This window comes from Thermobia domestica, chromosome 4 (assembly GCF_964235325.1).
Source record: "Thermobia domestica chromosome 4, izTheDome1.hap1.1, whole genome shotgun sequence".
Classification (NCBI taxonomy): domain Eukaryota; kingdom Metazoa; phylum Arthropoda; class Insecta; order Zygentoma; family Lepismatidae; genus Thermobia; species Thermobia domestica.
The window spans coordinates 287,352,229-287,372,845 of record NC_137457.1 but is presented as its reverse complement, the minus strand read 5'-3'; the positions used below and the strand labels follow the sequence as shown (position 1 = coordinate 287,372,845).

General features: G+C 37.0%; 1 protein-coding gene across 12 annotated transcripts in view; it reads left to right on the top strand.

Moving 5' to 3' along the window:
• Dmtn (transmembrane and coiled-coil domain 2 protein Dmtn) overlaps window positions 1–19,642 on the top strand; it is a 404,032-nt gene extending 384,390 nt beyond the window's left edge. For all 12 annotated transcript variants that reach the window (XM_081756074.1, XM_081756073.1, XM_081756068.1 and 9 more), the window contains 4 exons: window positions 1,985–2,206; window positions 7,457–7,638; window positions 15,231–15,410; window positions 18,744–19,642. In XM_081756074.1, coding sequence (XP_081612200.1) covers window positions 1,985–2,206; window positions 7,457–7,638; window positions 15,231–15,357 — 531 coding nt within the window. In that variant the 3' untranslated portion in view covers window positions 15,358–15,410; window positions 18,744–19,642. The remainder of the gene's footprint in view (window positions 1–1,984; window positions 2,207–7,456; window positions 7,639–15,230; window positions 15,411–18,743) is intronic.
• The last annotated feature ends 975 nt before the right edge of the window (window positions 19,643–20,617 follow it).

The following is a 20,617-nucleotide window of genomic DNA, read 5'->3' as shown; positions in this document are numbered from 1 at the left end:
AAAGAGGAGAATATGCTGTTCAATTCCTGTCCCACTCTCTACAATTCTTCCAGTTAAAAGAAGGATAAGGGAAGAGAAAGGATTTCATAATTGTTCTGTTGTTGCAAGTTGTAGAGAAACAAAAATAACGTGTTGGATTATTTTTGTTCCTCAATAGCGCGCAGTAAACGAATGTGTGTTAATATCACTGTAAAAACTACTGAACATTTTGCGCACGAGATGGCGCTAGTGTCCAAAATCACAGCATAGTATAGGTAGATTATTTTCGGAACAGCTATGACTTTTGGCGCGAAGCTTGTCAGCGAGCCGGAACATGGTAGGAAATGATGACTTGCATACAGTGAAAGCGCTGTGGTCAGTATGTGTAAGCTGTTAGCCAATTGTTTGCACGCTGTTGTAGAAACGTCATGCTGTGCGACTGGATTCAGAGCTGCACGTACGAATGCTGACAGCTGTTCCGAAAATAATCTACCTATAGGAGTCTCAGCGTGCCGGGCCTAACAACATACAACAGCTGACAGTTAAAGCTAGTAGATGTTAAAAAAAAAAAAAAAAAAAAAAAAAAAAAAAAAAAAAAAAGTGAATTTCTTACAATCAGATGGTGGAGAGGGGCACGGAGGGTCAGTGGTAGAGCGCTTTACCGATAGTGCGTGGAGTCTCTGGTTTGTTCCTCGTGCAAGTAGGTGGACATCTGCCTGTGGGTTTTCCCGGGACTCTTGTTTCCTCCCAGTTTCTCATTGCACCAATTCTGCCATCATTATTCACTTGCTTTGACCATCGTGTTCCTTAGCCTAAAGGGCATAATCATGGGACGTTAAAGTCAAATTTCACTTCATTTCATTTTATAATCAGACATAAGGTATTACAAAACTGCACTGCATTTTACAATTTTATTTTGATGAAGACGCAAATGCTGTATAAACAATTCAATAAAAACAGTCGGAACTGGTCAACAAAGCACGCTGACATCTCCAGACCGCATACATCTTTAACAACCCGTCAGAAATTGAGAGAACTTAGCTGGGAGATTTTAATTCATTCACCGTATATGCCGGACCTTGGCACCTTTGGACTATCGTTTGTTTCGGTCTATGCAGAAGTTCCAGAATGGTGTTAAGTGAGTTTCAAAAGAGGCCTGTGAAAACAACTTTCCATAAATTTTTGACCAGAAACCACAAAAGTTCAATAGCTACGGGATTATAATGTTCCCGGAAAAATGGCAGATGGTTATCGAACAAAATGGTGCATATGTGTTTCATAATATTATTTTCAAATCACAAATTTATCCTAAATTTTGTCTTTCCAAGTCAACTTGAAGGTACTTTCTAGACAACATAATATTTCGCATGCTTCAGCATTGAGCTTCAACACTGAAAAAACTTGCACGAGAGCTGGGTTTAAACCGTAGTATTGGAGATACTATAATAGAAATAATATTTACTCGACTTAGCCGTTCGGTTTGGCATGGTGATTCGAGAGCACGCGCTGATGATTGTCTTAAGGGATGGTATGTCTAGATCGGACATACCATTGAGGAATAATCATCGATAAGCGGGATGCCCATACACTTAACATTGGAAAAGCATTTGGCGCGCGAATTCTCATGGTAAACAATGGAAAATAGAATTTTTAGCATTAGAAATAGGGGGGAAAACCTTTTCGTTTTGTTCTGCGGACACAGTTTTTCAAAGCAAAGCCCCTCTTTAAGCGATTTACGCATTCGTTTGACTGGATACTCCTCCGAGGTGCGTGAGCCATTCTTAACGAAATTTCACATAGTAATTCGAGAGAAGGCGTTGAGCGTCGTTAGAGGCAGTATGTCCCGATTGGGCATGCCATTGAGGAATAATCACCGGAAAACGGGAATAATCAATAAAAGTAGATTGTTTCGCTCCAAAATTGCAATTATTGTATACCAAGTGTATTTGTATTCTTCTGTTCAGTTTTACTTACCACTAATACCGTTATATTTTTCTTCTTTCAGCAACAGCACCAACATGAAATAACATATCTTAATCAGTCCCTCCAAGAAGAGAGGTTTCGCAGCGAGAGGCTTGAGGAGCAAGTGAATGATTTGACGGAGCTGCATCAGAATGAAGTGGAGAATCTGAAACAAGCGATAACCGATATGGAAGAGAAAGTGCAATACCAGAGTGAAGAAAGACTCAGAGACATTCATGAAATGCTCGAGTGTTGCCAGACCAAGGCATGTGTTATATCAATACTTACTTTATAGCCAGCATTAATATTAGCAGTAATGTACAAAGTAAAATTTCCTTTTTTTATGTGTATGTGAGTTGTAAATCTCGAAGAATTTAGAGTAATCATTTCTACTCTGAAAGGAAGTGTAGTTCCTCCCCTTTATTTGCAGTAAGAAAGGCAAAAATCTTGTGGTGTTTATTAACCTAACCAGTTCACGTGCAAAGTGAGAGACTTAATTTCCACTATAATGGTAAAACGTTTCCCCTATTGTCAGAGTAAATCATTTTATTTTGATTACATAGCAAAAGGGTCAAATTGAGAATTACAGTGTGATTGAAAAGGAACTTCTGACTTTAAAATTCTTATAATTTTTACAAGAATTGAATATAAAGGAAAAGCATATAGCCTAAAGTGTCATTTAAAAGTCGATATAGGCACCAATGTTTCGGGCCGCTCGGAAACCTCGTGAACTGATTTCACCGGATCTCTTGTGGGATGGAAGACATAACTTCTGGAATGAAACCAGGTTTAATAATAAACGGAATCGGTTTTTGAAGAAAATGAAAACTTTCTGTGAAAACCGAACTTTTTTGAGGAAATCAAATCCAGTTTCGGTGGAAAAGTGAAATGTTTTCAGTTTTTCTAGTAACCGGCTTTCTTTATTCCTAATAAGAACTCTCGGTAAAATCATCCATCAAATATCAGTCTTCCCTTTCACCATTTCCTATCCTGTTTATATCTGTTACTGTTCTTCACTTTTCTTTACTATTTTTAATACTACTCATTACTTCGTCGTTCTACTTATATATACAGGGTGCAACATTTCCGGTCGCCATTGGCAACTAGAAATTTAGAGCTGGCGATGAGTGTAAACTCACAAGGGTGTGCAGTTTCCGTTTCGCACGAAAATAATTGTCACTGAGTGAGAGAAAACATTGAATATGAAGTCTTCACAACGGATATGGAAAGTGGAGTCTTCACAACATTGTAATTCGCCCCTCCTTTCCCACCCTCAATCGAAATGGTTTTCCTCCTGGCGCGTCAACGCGAGAAATCGTTTCTCCCGCTGTTTGAAGCTAGAACAGCTGGGATGACATCCAGTGCCTAGAACAGATCAACCTGTCACGTCACGATGCTAGTAATAAATAAATAAATAAATAAATAAATAAATAACAAAATGAGGAAATACGTAAAATATTTTTTAAAAACAGATATTTGCATGTGATTTGTACGTGAGAGATATTGGCGACCATCATTTTTGAATTGGCGAGTGCGTCTGACTTTGAAATTTTGCGCCGTATATATATATATAATATAACCCATGAGCGTCAACTGATCCTCCAAGAGTAAATATACGCTCCCAAGTTCATAGCTACCCCTATCAAAAACAGCCAAGGTTGAATCGAGTTTCGAGACCGAAAATGTTATCGGTGTTGCCAGGGGAAAAACTTACATAATTGCACAATAACTTTTTCTCGTTTCGTTTTTAAGTATTACTTTCTGTGGGCTGAAATAGAAGTTGAGAAATTGATAAATAACAATATTAAAACAAATGGTGCAATAAAAGTACGCACACTCAATGCGAGAAATAACTCAAATCCTAGCGTAATGCCTTAAGTACTAAAGTGAAAAGCTAACGCATAAATTTGTTCTACTTGTCTGCAAATGATGTAATTATTCTTGGGCAGCAGACTCTTGTGACTGTATGCCCGGGTTCGATTCCCGGCGGGAGCTCATGTGGTTCGGATTCTACGTTAATCAGTAGGTCCACGTCTCATATAGCCTCGCTGCTGAACGGGACGATAAACTAAAATCAACTCAACTCTTGTAATTGTATGATTAGCATACACTTTCTGCACATGAGATCCAGGTTCGATTCCGGGCTAAGTGCTCCTTGTTTGGATCCTACGTTAACAAACTCTACTCCAAATTGGAATTCGGAGGAGGAGGGGCCGGTGGTAGAGCGTTCATCTCCTGGTGTGTGGGGTCCCTGGTTCAATTCCCACTCAAGCCAAGTGAACCTTGTGGTGGGCCGTTGTGATGCGTATGTTTTCTCGGGGTTCTTCTGTTTTCTCCCACCTTCATTCCACCATTTCATTCATTTCTCATCATCATCGCCTTCTTTAGCCTAGCCACATAACCGTGGGACGTAAGATTTGAAGATCTTATTTCATTTCGTTTCGTTTTAGCGTAACGCCGTAAGTAAAGTGAAAACCTAACGCATAAACTTGTTGTACTTCTCTGCCAATAATGCCATTTTTCTTTGGCAGCAGATTCTTGTACCTATATGATTAGTATACACCTTCTGCACTCGAGATCAGGTTCGATTTCGTATTAGGTATTCATGTGTTTTAATGCTACGTTAAGTTGTGGGTCCACGTTTCATATAGCCTTGATGAAGAAAGAAAAAAAAGTCATAATGAATACAAGACAGTCCTAAAATATATAAAGAAAGTCAGCGTTTTGAACAAACTCTATTCTGAACTGGAATTTGGAAGTTTTCAAATGTATGTGGGTGACCATTGTTTTCTTAATGAAACTGCACTAGCATGGACAAAAATTTGTTTCTTTTCCATGAAACACTTTTGTTTTTGAGACCCTAATGCACAAAAAATGTTCCTTACGCAGAACCATCAAACAAACAACTGAAATTTTTGGTAGGCTTATTTAACACATACACTCGGGATAGAATACAAGAAAGATTGAATTGTAATCTGACTCGTTTAAAAGATATATCATGTTAAACAAAACACCACTGGGTCCCAAAAGACCCCATGGTAGTACAAGGGTTAAATTCAAGTTGAAATAAAAATATCGCAGTTTTATATAATTATTGTTTAACTTCGATCAAGCAACAATGCTGAAATTTTAAGTAAAGAAGACTGTTACATACACGCTGCTACAGAAACGCCTGGGAGCTACTGTGAAGCAAATTTCAGTTAGCCAGGCATGATTTAAGCTATTTTAAATTTTTAAAAAGTCGTAGTATGGCTATACTTTGCTTACTACGTCTGTAAAAGTTTTCCTGAACGGTTTGTCACTTATTCTGTGGCCTTTTATAAAAGTCTCAGTCAGTCACATGAAAATCGAATCACTTTATGAAAACAACTTGCTCTTTAGGTCTAAGGGTTTTAAATTAGGAAAGTTGAACATGTTTTGATGCTTTTATAGGAAAACAGATCTCTTTATGAAAGTGCTCAATCTTCTATAAGCACGAACTGTATTAAGAGTATTACTTGTATACTACGTTCTTCTTTGTTATTCTTCACTTTCCCCTTAACTCTCAGCAAACGACCCACTACATAGGCTTGTTCTATATTTTTGTTGTTGCAGTTATTTCTTATTCATACCTTCACTTGTACTACCGAAGTATCGTAAACTTGTCAACTTTTCTATCTCACAAGATTACACCAATCTAAATAGTAAACATGGATCTCAGTCTTTTAAAAGTACAAAGTGCGTCTGTAAAGTTGGTGAATGGTCCTATATGTTAAAAACCACGCTGATTAGGATGAGACATCTGCGTATACGCAGATGTCAACAAGTGCCCCCTTCGTGCAAATAATCAAAGTGAAGCAGTGATGCACCTGCGATCAAGCTAACGGAGTCAGTGTGAGAACTCCTGTCATTGCAAAATCGAGCAGTGCAGTAACATGCAGTTTTGCTCCAAAGTAGGAAAAAGTGCGATGGAGACTGTTAATGCAAGTATATGGTGTTGAAGCAGTGAGTAAAAATATGTGTTTGAGTGATTTGAACGCTTTAGGGACGGAAAGAAAGGTGACGATGATGAGCCGCGTTTGGGTCGATCGTGAACAAACACAATCCCAGACAGCATCGAAGGAGTGCGATGCTTCACATCTGGCGCTGGCAGACTTTTTTTTTTTCACTCTCCGCCCTAAATTAGCCGTTAGAGACTTATGCTTCGCAGACGTTGTGGATATCCAACAACATGTGACCACGTTACTTCGAGCGATTCCACAAGAAGCGTTTGGTGATAGTTTCCAACAGCTTGACAACCGATGTCAGAAGTGTGTGGTAGCTAATGGTGATTACCTTGAAGGCCAATAAAGGTATTTTGTTTGTAACGTTTGTTTCTTTTATTTTCTGAGACCATTCACCATACTTTTCAGATGCACCTTGTATTTTATAAGGAGCTTCGTCTTCCAGTTTTGTATTTACTTGTAATTATCAACATCAATTTTACATATTGAGTGACAGCATTAGTGTCGACCTTCATTGTATAGCCCATCTTTGCCCTGGACGTAGTAATTCAGTTCGTGAACTCTGTTTGAACTTCTGCTTTATTTATAGTAGTTGTTTCTCTCTTCCTCCTCCTCCTATCACAAGCCTTCAGCTAATCTGTAATTACATGTACGCTAGCGACATCTCTTGGTGTCATGTAGGAGGCAGCGCAGCTAGCAACAAATATAACGTGACTATCAACTATTAGGATTTAGCGTGACTGACAGACTTGAGTAGTTCTTCGTTTTTACGAGAATTAAGAATATCAAAATATTTTCGCGTAGATATTTATGCAACCCACAACTCTTTAAATGTTTTGAGGTTTGCATATTAGCGTTTTCTGTTACTAGTAAAGGGCTTTGAAGTAGATTTCGGCCCTTTTGTTACCAGTAAGGAGTTTTGAAGTAGATTTCGACCTTTTTGTTACCAATAAGTGTCCTTGAGGTAGATTTCGACCTCTTCTGTTACCAGTTTTGACCTTTTCTGTTACTAGTAGGGAGCTTTGAGGTAGATTTCGATGTTTTCTTTTACCAGTATGGGACCTTGAGGTAGATTTCGACCTTTTCTGACACCAGTAAGGGGCTTTGAGGTAGATTTGAACCTTTTCTGGTACCAGTAAGCGGCTTTGAGGTAGATTTCGACCTTTTGTGGTACCAGTCAGGGGATTTGAGGTGGATTTCGACCTTTTCTATTACCTGTAAGGTTCTTTGAGTTAGATTTCGACTTTTTCTGTTACCAGTAGAGGGTTTTGACGTAATTTCGACTTCTTTTGTTACCATTAAGGAACTTTGAGGTAGATTTCGAACTTTTCTATTATTAGTAAGGGGCTTTGAGATAAATTTCGATGAATATACCTTAGTTGTAGTCAACGAACTGTTTTGTAAAGTTCGAATTACGGAGATATTTGTGGAAAATTACGCATAATGGCATATTATTTGTATTGAATTAAGAAATCTTATCGTTTGTGCACAATGTTAGTAACACTTACTTTATGTGTATTTTTAACTTACAGATATCCAAAATGGAACACCAACAGCAGCAGCACCAGCAGTATGTGACACTGGAAGGCATCGAAAATTCAAATGCGCGGGCGTTAGTTGTGAAGCTTATAAATGTTGTTCTTACTGTACTTCAGGTGGTGCTATTATTGGTTGCCACAGTTGCTGGGATTATGACTCCTTTTCTGAGAACAAGGTAAGTGCAGTTTATAACAAGGTACTCCTGTCAAATGCGAAGCCAAACCGCAAATTCCAATTATTATTATTATTACTATTATTTATTTATTTATTTATTTTTTGTCCTTTTTGTTCTTCATTGAATCCCCTCCCCCCTTGAAAAACAAAGGACACTATACCCAAGGAATACCGGGAGGAAGTTGCAAGACTTTGGGAAATGCTAGTATGGTTGATTCTAAGCAGAAAAGTTCATATGAACGTAGATCCATTTCTCAACAATTTGAGAGTTACAGGTTGTGAACCACTTTTGATATTAATATTGCTTATTGCCCACTCTGTAGTAATTATACAAAGGTGAGACAGAACATTTAAAAGGTGATGGAATGGCTTTCCAACGGTATGAAACATGTGGGCTTGAAGTCTTTGGAAGGTAAGCTATTCAGAGGAAATTTGAGAATCATTGTTGTCACTCAATTCCTTTAAATACTCTTAACTGTCGCAAATTTCCCTCAATAACTTTCCTTCCAAAGACACCAACATGTTATTTTCGTTGGAAAGGCCGTTCCATCACCCTTCAAATGATCTGTCTCATCTTTGTAGAATAACTACAAGATGATCACTAATCAACATTAGGTCAAAAATGGTTCACAACCTGTAGCTCTCAGATTATTGAGAATTGGACCCATGTTCATATGAACTTATATGAATAATATTAATGATACAATCTGTTAAAACTGTTTCAGGCGTTTATTTATTTTTCAGCAGATAAGTTACTCACATGAAGATCGAATCATTTAATAAAAGCATTTTGCGCTTTCGATACAAAGGTTCCAAAATATTGAATAGCTGACACGTTGATAACTTACTTGGGATACTGTAGAAAATATTTGGTATCTTTCATAACTAAAATTTTACAGCGGTCACATAGGAAGAAAAAAAAAAGCGATTACTTATACTCTGACGAATGGTACTATCCGTCACAAGATTAATGATAGGGATGGCCAGACGGATCCGGATCTCGGATATCCGGATCCTATAAGATCCGGATCCGGATCCTATGAGATCCGGATCTCGGATCCGGATCCGAAGTTTCGGATCTTGGATCCGGATCCGGAATTTCGGATCTTGGATCCGGATCCGGAATTTCGGATCTTGGATCCGGATCCGGAATTTCGGATCTTGGGTCCGGATCCGGAATTTCGGATCTTGGATCCGGATCCGAAGTTTGAGATCATGGATCCGGATCCGGAATTTCGGATCTTGGATCCGGATCCGAAGTTTCGAATATTGGATCCGGATCCGGATATCCGGTTCCTGGATCCACACCCGAAATTTCGAAGTTCAGATTCGGAGTCCTGTTTTGAATATTTTAGGCCTTAGATTGAGACCCAGAACTAAAATATAGTAGGTGACTCAGTGGGAAGACAATTCAATTTAAATGACAAAAGATTACATCAAAATCTCATTTTCACGTTTTTCGGGGTTAGACCACTGTTGCGCACACCCTATCATTTAGTCTTTAGTATATCTTTAAACGTACTACAATTATGCCACTTTCATCTCAAGTCAGTAGTTGTTTAGATCTGCCTTTTGTTATATATTAATCGAGTTAGGATTAACATTCGATTGTTTGTGAGACCTATGATAATATTTTCGGAATGAGTTATAACGTTGAAAAACTGCATAGTAATGCTGCATATTTTCTTTGTGCCACATTGGAATTTAATGTAGTCTATCTTATACAGACGGCTCTTATGATTAATTCAATGATCTGAACTCCTGCAGCATTACGCTAGAATCATGGATGTCTGAATTTTCGTCATCATTTCTATTTATTTATTACGAGCAAAATAAATATCATAAGCGGTATTTTACATAATACATATAGACGCAGATCAGTCAGTTGATTGCTTAAAGTTTATAGCAAAGCTATTACATTTCTAAGACACTGGCGGCCTTAGGACAAAATCCATGGCTTTCCCATAAAATCTTAAATCTCTCTATATAAAAAGGGCAAAGTCCTGAGGGACTGAGTGATTGAGTGACAGATCGCCGTACAGGTCAAACCGCTTAAGCTACAAACTTGAAATTTGGACAGTTTATAGGCTTTGTGACGTAGGATACCACTAAGGAAGGACTTTGGGAAATTCAACGAGGAAGGGGGAAATGGGGTGGAAAATATTGATGATTCTTGACGTTAGATACTTCAAATTTGATATTTGGGTTTCTCATTGAAAATAATTTGATACTTGTTTAAGTGCTTTTTGATATTTAAATTAGAAGGGGCAGGGAAGATGTAGAAAATAAAAGAAGGGGTGGTAATTGCAATTATTGCAATTAGTATAATAATATGCCTATATCTCGGAAACTTAAAGGGTTAGAAACATGGAATTTGGTATTTGGACTTCTCACTTAAAACAATTAGATACGGATTTCAACGTTTTTTTTTTTTTTTATATGTGGCCCAGAAGGGAAGAAAAAGGGCGAGAAGAAAATTAAGTGGGGATTAAAATTATTGTATTAATATGTTCAATCCTTTAAGGTTGGAGACTTGAAATTTGGTATTCGCATTTCTCATTGAAAATAATTTGACATGTGTTTCCGTGTTTCTTGACGTTTTAGTAAAAAGGAAAAGAGATGGAAAGGAAAGAGGGTGGGGATTGTAATTATTATAATAACATGTCGATATCTGGGAACCTCTGAAGGTTAGGAGCATAGAATTTGGTATTTGGACTTTACATTTGAAATAATTAGGTATGTACTTAAGCGTTTTTTGATGTATGTCTTAGAGGGGAAGAAAAGGGGCGGGGAGAAAATACTTTTATATCTCGGAATCCTGGAATGTTAGAGAAATGAAACTTGTTATTTGAACAAAAATTCGTTATGAAATGAAATCCTTGAGTTTTACGTCCCACGATTATGGCTAAAGCAGACGGTGATTATGAGAAATAAATGAAATGAAGAAAGTGGGAGGAAACGGGAAAACCCCGAGAAAACCCATGAGCACGGTGTTTGCCCACCACAACGTCCACACGGCGCGAGCTGGGATCGAACCAGGGACCCCAAGCACTGGAGGTGAACGCTCTACCACTGAGCCAGCCCTTAAGAATTCGTTATGTTTGCAGGCGTATGATGTGCGAGGGCGTAGACCGAGCAAATGTGTGGGTTGGGGAAAAAGCCCCCATGTACTCGCACTAAAATTCGGTATGTCTCGGGATACCGGAATGTTATTACATACAATTTGATATTTGAACTGAGATTCGGTATGGTTGTAGGTTTACGAGATACGAGGTCATAGGCCGATCAAATGAGATATCAGAGGGTCTAAGGGCAAATCCCCAGACATTTCTTTTTAAATTGATTGTGATTAGAGGCTTTTGGGATGCGAGGCCCTAGTAACGGGGATCTAGTGGCGAAGCCCCCAACTAGCCGAGGTCTATTAAGTATATAAATGTATTTGCGTAATGACTGGAAATTGCATGTATGCCTGTGGACAAAATTGCATAAGTAGCCACGAGAAATGACAATCGTTTAAGATAAAAATTTTAAAAAGCTACCAAAATGTAGTCTTGAATGAGTTGTTTGCGCAGGGACGAATCCAGAATGGACTCCTGGAGGGGCGGATGGATTCTTAGGGGGCGATTGGGGATGCTAGTAGTGAAAAATTACTTAGATGATCTGAAATTGCCACAAATTACTACTAAAGTACATTGTTAATGGTGGCGCTGGGTAGGGGCGAACGACTTTTTGCCCTCTCCCTGCATCCGCCTATGTGTTTACATGAATGATATAGCTCCTTATACAACCCATGCAAAGTTAATAGTAGTGGATTACTAATTATAAAGATACGTGTTACTGCTCGAGGCTCCATATGGTATTGTGTATACACATACAGTACATTAATACATTGATTTTGATACATTAATTGCCATTTAGAACTTCATCTCTACTACAGTTCTTAATTCTAACTGGAGTGGTACGGTCACAGAGAAACGTATTTTTAAAGAAAGAAAAAAAAGCTCATCAAGAGCAAGAAAAGGAAGTTGCTCCTTAATTTGATTTGATCTATATTTTATGGGCTGTTCTATTAGCTATGGCCTAGCCCATCACGACTAGGAAATGGCGTCATTCAGTTACCACAATAACTCAGAAAGGATTAGAATGGAAGCACCCTAAGCCTAATGAAGAAACCTGGGCTTGCGACTAAGGTTTCATCCCAGCATTTGACTAGTGTTACAGAAAACAAAGGACAAACTTCAATCAAGACGACTGCTTTAAAAAGATTTACTGCCTTCTCGATCGAGTATTTCCACTAGAATCGAAACTTACAGTGAGATTGCTCTCACCAAAGTCGACAGTTTTACTCAATCAAATTTGGAGTAATTGTGACATATTAAGGGACGAAAACCAAATATCAACAGAATGAAGAGAACGCAAGGCTGTCACACGATCAGATACCAAAAGTGTCTTAAAATCTTATTTTAAGCATAGGAATGAAAATCACTTTGTCAATAATTTCGAAAATTTTGCTGATTCGGAACACCCGAATTTTCTGACACGGAGTTTCGAATCCGGATCCAAGATCCGGATTTTCAGGTCCGGATTCAAGATCCGAAATTTCGGATCCGGATCCAAGATCCGGATTTTCGGATCCGGATCCAAGATCCGGATTTTCGGATCCGGATCCAAGATTCGAAATTTCGGATCCGGATCCAAGATCCGCTTTTTCGGATCCGGATCCAAGATCCGTTTTTTCGGATCCGGATCCAAGATTCGAAATTTCGGATCCGGATCCAAGATCCGGTTTTTCGGATCCGGATCCAAGATCCGGTTTTTCGGATCCGGATCCAAGATCCGAAATTTCGGATCCGGATCCAAGATCCGAAATCTCGGATCCGAATCCAGTGTCCGGATATCCGGATCCAAAAATATCCGGATCTGGCCATCCCTAATTAATGACGTATTGAATACTATGCCACCAAGGATGAAGCTTTAATTCCAGCATTAGAAGTAGTTTCTTCTGTTCGGTAGTATATAGCAATGGTCACAGGTTCATTTTTTTAGTTTAAGTCGAGGAAATATGAGCTTTGTTTCCTGTTAAATCTGAAAAATAATATTTACCTTATTACGGTCTCAGCAATATTTATTGTTTCCCATCATTTGCTAGTATTTATAGCTACTTATATTCAAAATAGTTGAAATACCTGTTCTTCTCACGGGAAGGATAAGGTTTATGCAATATATTGCGGTTATGATATGTGTTATATATGATTAACTAGAATGAGACGTACGCGAGAGGTATTGTAGATTGTTATAGCTTTTTTGTAAAAATATAGACTGATAATTTGTACAGTAATATTCATGAACATTTTGTTATTTTGTGTATGGTGAAATGAAAGAATGGAGTTTTGGGAGAATAATTTTTAATATGTGTAATTTTACATTTATTTGGGTTTGCTGAAATTTCGCAAGTATTGGTTCATGATCAGGCATTAACAAATATGAAACGAGTACATAGTTTAGATTTATAGACGATGGTTGATTAGAAGCCCAGTAGATAATACATTTTTGTGTTTCTTTAATGGTGAGATTGGCTCTAAGATGTTGATACGATGTTTCTGAGGGTTTTGTTGCAACTACTTTCGGCTTAGGAAAGGAAAGTAGTTTTGATTTTCGACTAGTGCTGAATTTATACACTTCCTGTACACGTGGTGAAATTGTAAATACGTGTACCTATGAATATACTTTTTTTTTTCATCTTATTTATCAATGTAAGAACCTACACTATAATTTGTGTAAGGTAAATGACTTAAGTACTTAGAAACAAATTCAAAGGCAGAATTACATAGCAGTTTTTTTGTAGATAAAGAATGTATTAATTAATCAAAATTGAGTTTTGAAATATTTAAAGTTTATTATATATATATATATTTTTTTATTATTCTTTTCTGAAAGTCTTTCAAAGAGGAATGAACTAAAAGTACAAACGAAGAATAACAACTTCGTTCTACTCCTGTCAGCATGAGTGTAATAAACAAATAAATAAATAAAGAATAGTAACGCTTTCGGCGTTGTCCTATCCGTTTCAGATCAGTTGTAATGTCCCTTCTTGCCTAATCTTGGGTTCAAATGTCATCTGGAATGTCACCAATCAGCTTAGTGATCCCGAAAACTGTGTATTCGACACTAATATCGGTCATTTTTGACATGTTATTTTTCACGCTTTCGTCCCCTCCAATTCTCCATGGTGAGTTGACTGAAGCTGGCTTTGAACGACATCGGAAATGTTACTATTCATCTCTACTACCTAGAAAAATATGACACTATGAATGTGACTTAAATCTGGCATCCTGGGTATTTATTATCTCCCTTTATGCAACTATCTTGACCCCACTAGGAATGTAGCCAGCAGGTGTATCTAGGAGGGGCCCATCGTTTGTGAAGGCGGCCAGCTACAATGTACAAAGCCCCCCGTCCCAAAAAAAATGTGTTACAGCTAGTGCTTTTGTGGCTTGAAAAAGCCGGAAAATTTTAGTTTCCGTTCGGAAAACTAAAAACACTGTTTTTAGCTTTTTTTGCACGTTTTGTTCCTTTTTTGAAGCAACAGTATTATCTTCTGAACTGCTTTTCGTGCTTTCTTTCTTAAAATACTTTAGTAAAGATATATTCACCTTTTCCTGTGCACAACATAAAACATTTTTCGGCGTGGATTACTGAAATACCGCTGTTGTCAAACAACAGAAGTTTTTTCATGTCAAAGGAATTTGATACATCCCTGTTTTAAAAGTAACTTCAGTGGTCATGTTTCCGTTCACGATACAATTCTCGTGTTGGTATAGACTGACAATTATTTTAAAATAGGCCTATATAAAATATATTCATGCTTCATATTGGACATGATGCCCACAAGAGCACTAGATCAATCGATTGTAGCAGATGTGGTAGCAAGCTATGTATTTCTTATATTTCTTACACAGTAGAGATATCATACTATTTTTTTCGATCGGTACAGAATTTACCATAAATTGTTAATTATATGTAAACTTTGTTATTTTTAAATGACTGAAGCGAGGTAATCTTACGAGGATAATTTGAAAACTGGAAATTTAGTAGTCCAGGAAATCATTTGGCGACCCTGGCCCCGATGCCTCCCCCCCCCCCCGTGGCTATACTCCTGGACCCCACCCGCTAAATTTTCCTCTGTGCCGCAATTTGATAAAAGGTCTTCGTACGCGATTAGATTTGGTGATGTAACTATGTATAAAATTTTGTGGCTCTAGGTGACTCCTTTCTGTGTAAAGGGTGATGATAGACACATTATTTTATTATCGCGCCGTGTGGACTTTGTGGTGGACAAACACCGTGCTCGTGGGTTTTCTCGGGGTTCTCCCGTTTCCTCCCACTTTCTTCATTCCACCATTTCATTCATTTCTCATTATCACCGTCTCCTTTAGTCTAACCGGCATAACCATGGGACGTAAAACTAAAGATTTCATTTCATCTCATACATTATTTATTATTATTATTATTATTATTATTATTATTATTATTATTATTATTATTATTATTATTATTAAAGATAAATGTGACTTCTGTGTGATTTCGTTTCAGACTAAGAATCCTGACAACGACGTTTTTCATCGCTGGAATAGTGTTTGTTTTCAAACAGTGGCCGGAAGTGAAGGACGTTGGTAGCCATCTTATTCGACATTTAAAAGAAGCTCTTGCTGTCAAGTAACTTTGATGGCCAGGAGATACTGATGCGGAAACCACAGCCAATCACCGTGGAGAGTAAGTACTTCGGTGCTCAATTTTGTAGTCGATTAATTCAAAAATTGTATACCAAGTAATAAATAAGTGTAAATTCGCTCTCGTCAAGTGAATCCGTCTAATACTACTGGCTTTTAAATATGATAGTGCAGAAAAAAGAATATAGTTTGTTAAAATCCTCTTTTGTCTGGGCAGGGTTCCCACCCACCTGGGAAAACCTGGAAAAGTCAGGGAATTCAGCTTACTCGTGTGAAAATTCTGGAAGTCAGGGAATTTCGTGAAATGTTGAGAAAAACTGAAAAACTCGGAATTTTAAGTACGATTTTTTTCCTCTCGAATCCAATTTCTCTTTCTGCCTCACTTGGCTATTTACTAGGCGATATTTTATAAAATAACAGAGTTCCCACAGAGCTGGAAAATTAAGGAAATAATTTTAAAGTTCTTTAATGCCAGGGAAATTATTGAAAAATTCTTTAATGTTAGGGAAATAAAAGTGTTCGTTAAATAATGAAGACAACTTTGAAGTAATAATGTTATTTGGGATTTAGAGATCAATCAGTTCATCAGTATAGAATAACAGGTTATATCAAGTTATATCAGGATGCATTAAGTTATATCAAGGTGTGTTGTGCCATTATTTATGGTTAGATTGTTAACTCTAAAATCAATTAAGCTACATCATTTTGAATCAGGGGCGTCATTTCAGACTTCGCTTGAGGGGTGCAAGAGCACCATCGACATTAGACTTTCACGTTTTGTACTAGTAGACATCGATTAAAGTATATGTATTCTTCAAACCCTTGGGGGGGGGGGGGGGCAATTGCCCCCTCCTGCCCTCTTTAAATGACGCCCCTGTTTTGAATCCCTTAATGTAGACAAAGTGTGGCGTCTCTGACATGAGCTAAGATACATAACGTCTTTTTAAAAAATAAATAAACAAAATAAAAAACTTAAGGTCTTATTGCGACCCGTTTATATACAGGTTCGTATGTTCAAGCATAATTCTTCGACACAAGTTCACTGATTTTATTTTATTTTTATTTATTTGTTTTTCTTTTCTTTTCATGGAGTATTCTTTTCCGGTGGTTCTACGTAAATTTGAGTTGATTTTGAGTGATCTAACAATAGTGTTCGGGTCTAAACCACAAAAGTTCTCAATGGCTGACAGTGTTCATACCATAATTGTGTGTATGATCACGCATAGATTCGACATAGGTGCACCAATTTTGTTGATTTTATTTTTTTTTTTTTTAAATATGCTCTCGCGGTAGTTTCGTACGAGGTGTTTTCACAATAGATCCGAACTTTTGAAATAGCTCGTCAACCGGCACAGGGAATGCGCTGCGGCTACTGAACATACGTAGAAACAGGTTTAGACAACAAACTGCCATTTGCTTCGTTTCGCTATGACCGTTAGTCGCGGAGCTATAACCAGTAAAGTCAGCTCGTTCACAAACTGTTCTACGAATTAGTTGAAAAGTGTGACAAAGAAAGAGCTTGAAGAACCACATGTATCTTTGAAATTGTGCTACAAACTTGGTAAAATTTTTAGAGACATGGTTTTTTAGTTTCAAAGAGTATACTTTCTTGCAGGTTCCATATAAATTTTATCAGGATCTAATGACTGTTGTGGAGTTGGACCGTGAAACTCGTCAACAGCTGATATTCTTAATATTGTGTGTATATTCACGTATAATTCTGTATCGTGTAGACTGATTTAAAATAAATATACGGGCTGTTTCAAAACAACACCGACGCTTGGAAGGTGATTCCTGACATCAAGATGAGACGAAAAGTATAAATCAACCTGGGTGCACAAATGCTTCCTTTCGGAGTTATAGGCTGCCGAAAGCATGAAGAAATGAACTTTAAAGGTCCATTGCTCCAATACTCTGGGACCTACCGCAGTCGGGTCAAGACTTTATATAGGAACTAATATGTGCCCTATCCAAATATCCATGTTCCAGAATCCTGCGGTACTTCCGTAACAATGTTTAAAGAGATACTTGATGAGCACTTCAAATTATATGCCCGTAGCCGAACTGCCTCTATAAAAATCTTACCTTATAGGGAGTTAGTGCACTAACTTTAGTCTAGGAATCTAATTAAACTAATAGGGTTGCGAAAAAGTGGAAAGACATTTGTCAGGGAAATAGGTAAACCTTTGCCTGGGAACATCAGAAAATACCAGGGAAAACAGTTTGGAAAATTCTGTGGGGAATGTATATATATATATATATATATATATATATATATATATATATATATATATATATATATATATATAATAGAGAGAGAGAGAGAGATGAATAGATATGTATAAGCATAGTAGACGAAGAACCCGTAGTTGGAAATATATAGATGCTTTTAACATTATGTATTTCATTATATTTAGCTAAAATGTCCGCTCTTCGCACGAGATGAATATGTTTATAGAAAGTATTTGAAGATCCTTCTCCTCTTAGAATATGCATGGGGGATGAATTTAAACTTAAACGGCATCTCAGCGACCCCGAAAACTATAGATTGGACACTAATATTTAATGTTTTCGATTACTTTCTCAAATTATCCTCTCACATTTTCCTGTTTCCTCTCCCTTTCGCCGAAAGGGAGGTGAAAACCCAAGTTAAACTAGGACCTACTCTTGTACCAAAAATCATTAAAAGCGGTCCAGCGATTTGTGAATAGTTAGCGAGCAAAAAGTTACTTTCATTTTTATTTATATACAGGGTGACTCATAATTATGCATATGATGCTACAAACACTGCGATAAAAAAAACTAGCAACATAACTTAAACATAAAATTAAAAATAAACACATTACTCTCATACATTTCCGTACAGGAATTTTAATCTCTGTTCTCCGTGGCATAGTCCACGAATGCACTATCCAAATCGATAGATGCTGCAGACAAAAAGCAACGTTGTCACAGGCAGCTTGATGGACCCGTACTGGTACTCTGTGGAACTCTTCCCTGATAGCTTCCCGTAGTTCGGCCAAATTACGTATGTGGTGTTGATACACTTTGTCCTGTAAAACAACCCACAAGAAAAAAAGTCAGGTGGTGAAAAATCGGGAGATCGAGCTGGCCACTCCAGAGACTCATGTCGATCGCTGCACACTCTGTTCCAGAGACAACCGTTCCATCATCCTGTCTGGCATACACTAACGGTTCTAAGTCCAGTGACCGTTATCCGCATTCTCAGGCTACACAGTGTTTCCATATCGAAACTTTTTGTTCAGAATTAGAAATATTACTGTCAGTCAAACATCATATACATAATTATGGACTACCCTGTAGATTACTTTCCTTTTGCATTATCTGTTATAATTTCTTTCTTTTCATTTTACAGTGACTGTCTTGTTGCTGTAGCCAATCTCCTGGAAGAAGTTTGAAGAGAAGGTAATGTTCCTAGATAAAAAGAAAAGTTGCGTCAATGTGTGCGCAGTTCTATGCTCTCTGATCGATTATCATCCTGCTCCCGAGATGATTTAAAGGAAGTCGCAGCGTATGAATACGCTTTCATTTCAGTTTTAAAATATGTGATAATAATAATTAGTACGTGTTACTGATGGTGGGCTAACAGGGTCAGTATGGTCTGTCATCTCCTCCTGAAAGCAGATAATTAGTCAATAAGCAAACTCGTGAGTGTTACTTATATTGTTATATCCGAGTTTTATTTTGACGTGATCTTATGTTCTGGAATTACGAGTATGAAATACGTTGGATGCGAAGAAAGAAGAAAAAGAAATGTGGCAATTTTCAGAAAGAAAATGGTGGTGTGAAGAACGAATGGACTTAATAGTAATAATAATAACAATGGAAGAACCAGTGCATACATGAATTGAATCATGTCCTATTTTGTGCTCCATATTGTTGAACGTTGTGTTTATAGAACACACACAACTTTTTAATTGTTGGAGGAGTGAATGAATTGTTTTAAAAAAAATAGTATGTGCTGATAATGAAGAAAAAAACAGCAAGCTGAAACTTGTTTTCATGATTGAGGCAAAAGTGTGGAAAGAAAAAGCATATTTTAAACCGAAAAAGAAAGAACCTAAACCTAAAAAATAAATTTCAAAGACTTTTTTTTTTTTTTTTTTGTATTATTATATCTGCACATGTTGTGTGATATATCGACGTGTTGTCCATAGCCTTGTATTTAAATAAACCAAACAGAAAGCAAGAAAAAAGTATGTAGTGGAATGGTGTATGATTAAAAAAAAAGTATAAGTGGTAGGAAAAAAAAAACAGTCTCAGGATTTTTAGAATGTTGCTAGATTTTAAAAAAATGTAGGTGCTTCCGTGCCCAAAGCCGTCGCACAGATTTTTTTTTTCTTGTGTGTGAATTTCACAAAAATAGCATGAAAGAGTTGCGCTGCGTCAGTTGTTTTTGTGTACATGTCCTGTTTCCGTGTGAGAGATTGTCCGTACGTATGCATGTACGTATGTATGGAAGTGCATTCCATATGTATGCTGATTATAAGATCTCACAGGTTCTTTTTTGATAGTTTTTAAAAAAATATATATTAATAATAAAATAAAAGAACTTGTGTGGGAGTAGGTGTGTGTGCGTGTGTTTTAGTCCTGTACTAGATGGAATTTGAACATTAATATATCAAAGTTAAGGGGGAACAGAGAAAAAAATATATCTTAAAATACATAAAACACAATATTATTATCAAGAGAATATATTTTTCACTGTGCGAATTCGCTGAACAGAAAGTTTTCAGTCTATTAAAAATGAGAACATCACTCTTAATACATTGTTTGTGAAAATAGACATTGACCTTTTTTTAAAAAAAGTAAAAGTTAGTAGTAATAATGGTAATAATAACAATACTGTTTATCCAATTTGATAGAATTTTTATGTTATGTTTGTATTTTAAATATTTTACACACAAGAGAGTGAGAGAGAAGTTTTAGGTGATCAAATGGCAGTACATATTCCATACAGAATATTATCATTGTTACATTGAAGCAAAATGACTGATGTCAGTTTTTTGTTTGGTACTGTTTCCACGTGAATACTAACAGATTTGGTACCGATAGTCGGTATATTTGTGCTTTCTGAAATTTAAGGGAAAATTCACAACTTTTCTACTGTGAAAGGAAAAGTGCACTCCTGAAATAACTGTATCTAAACTTTAGCTTCACTGATATGACTTTATCAAATAATAATAATAATAATAATAATAAAGTATAAGTTAAGGTATACAAGGATAA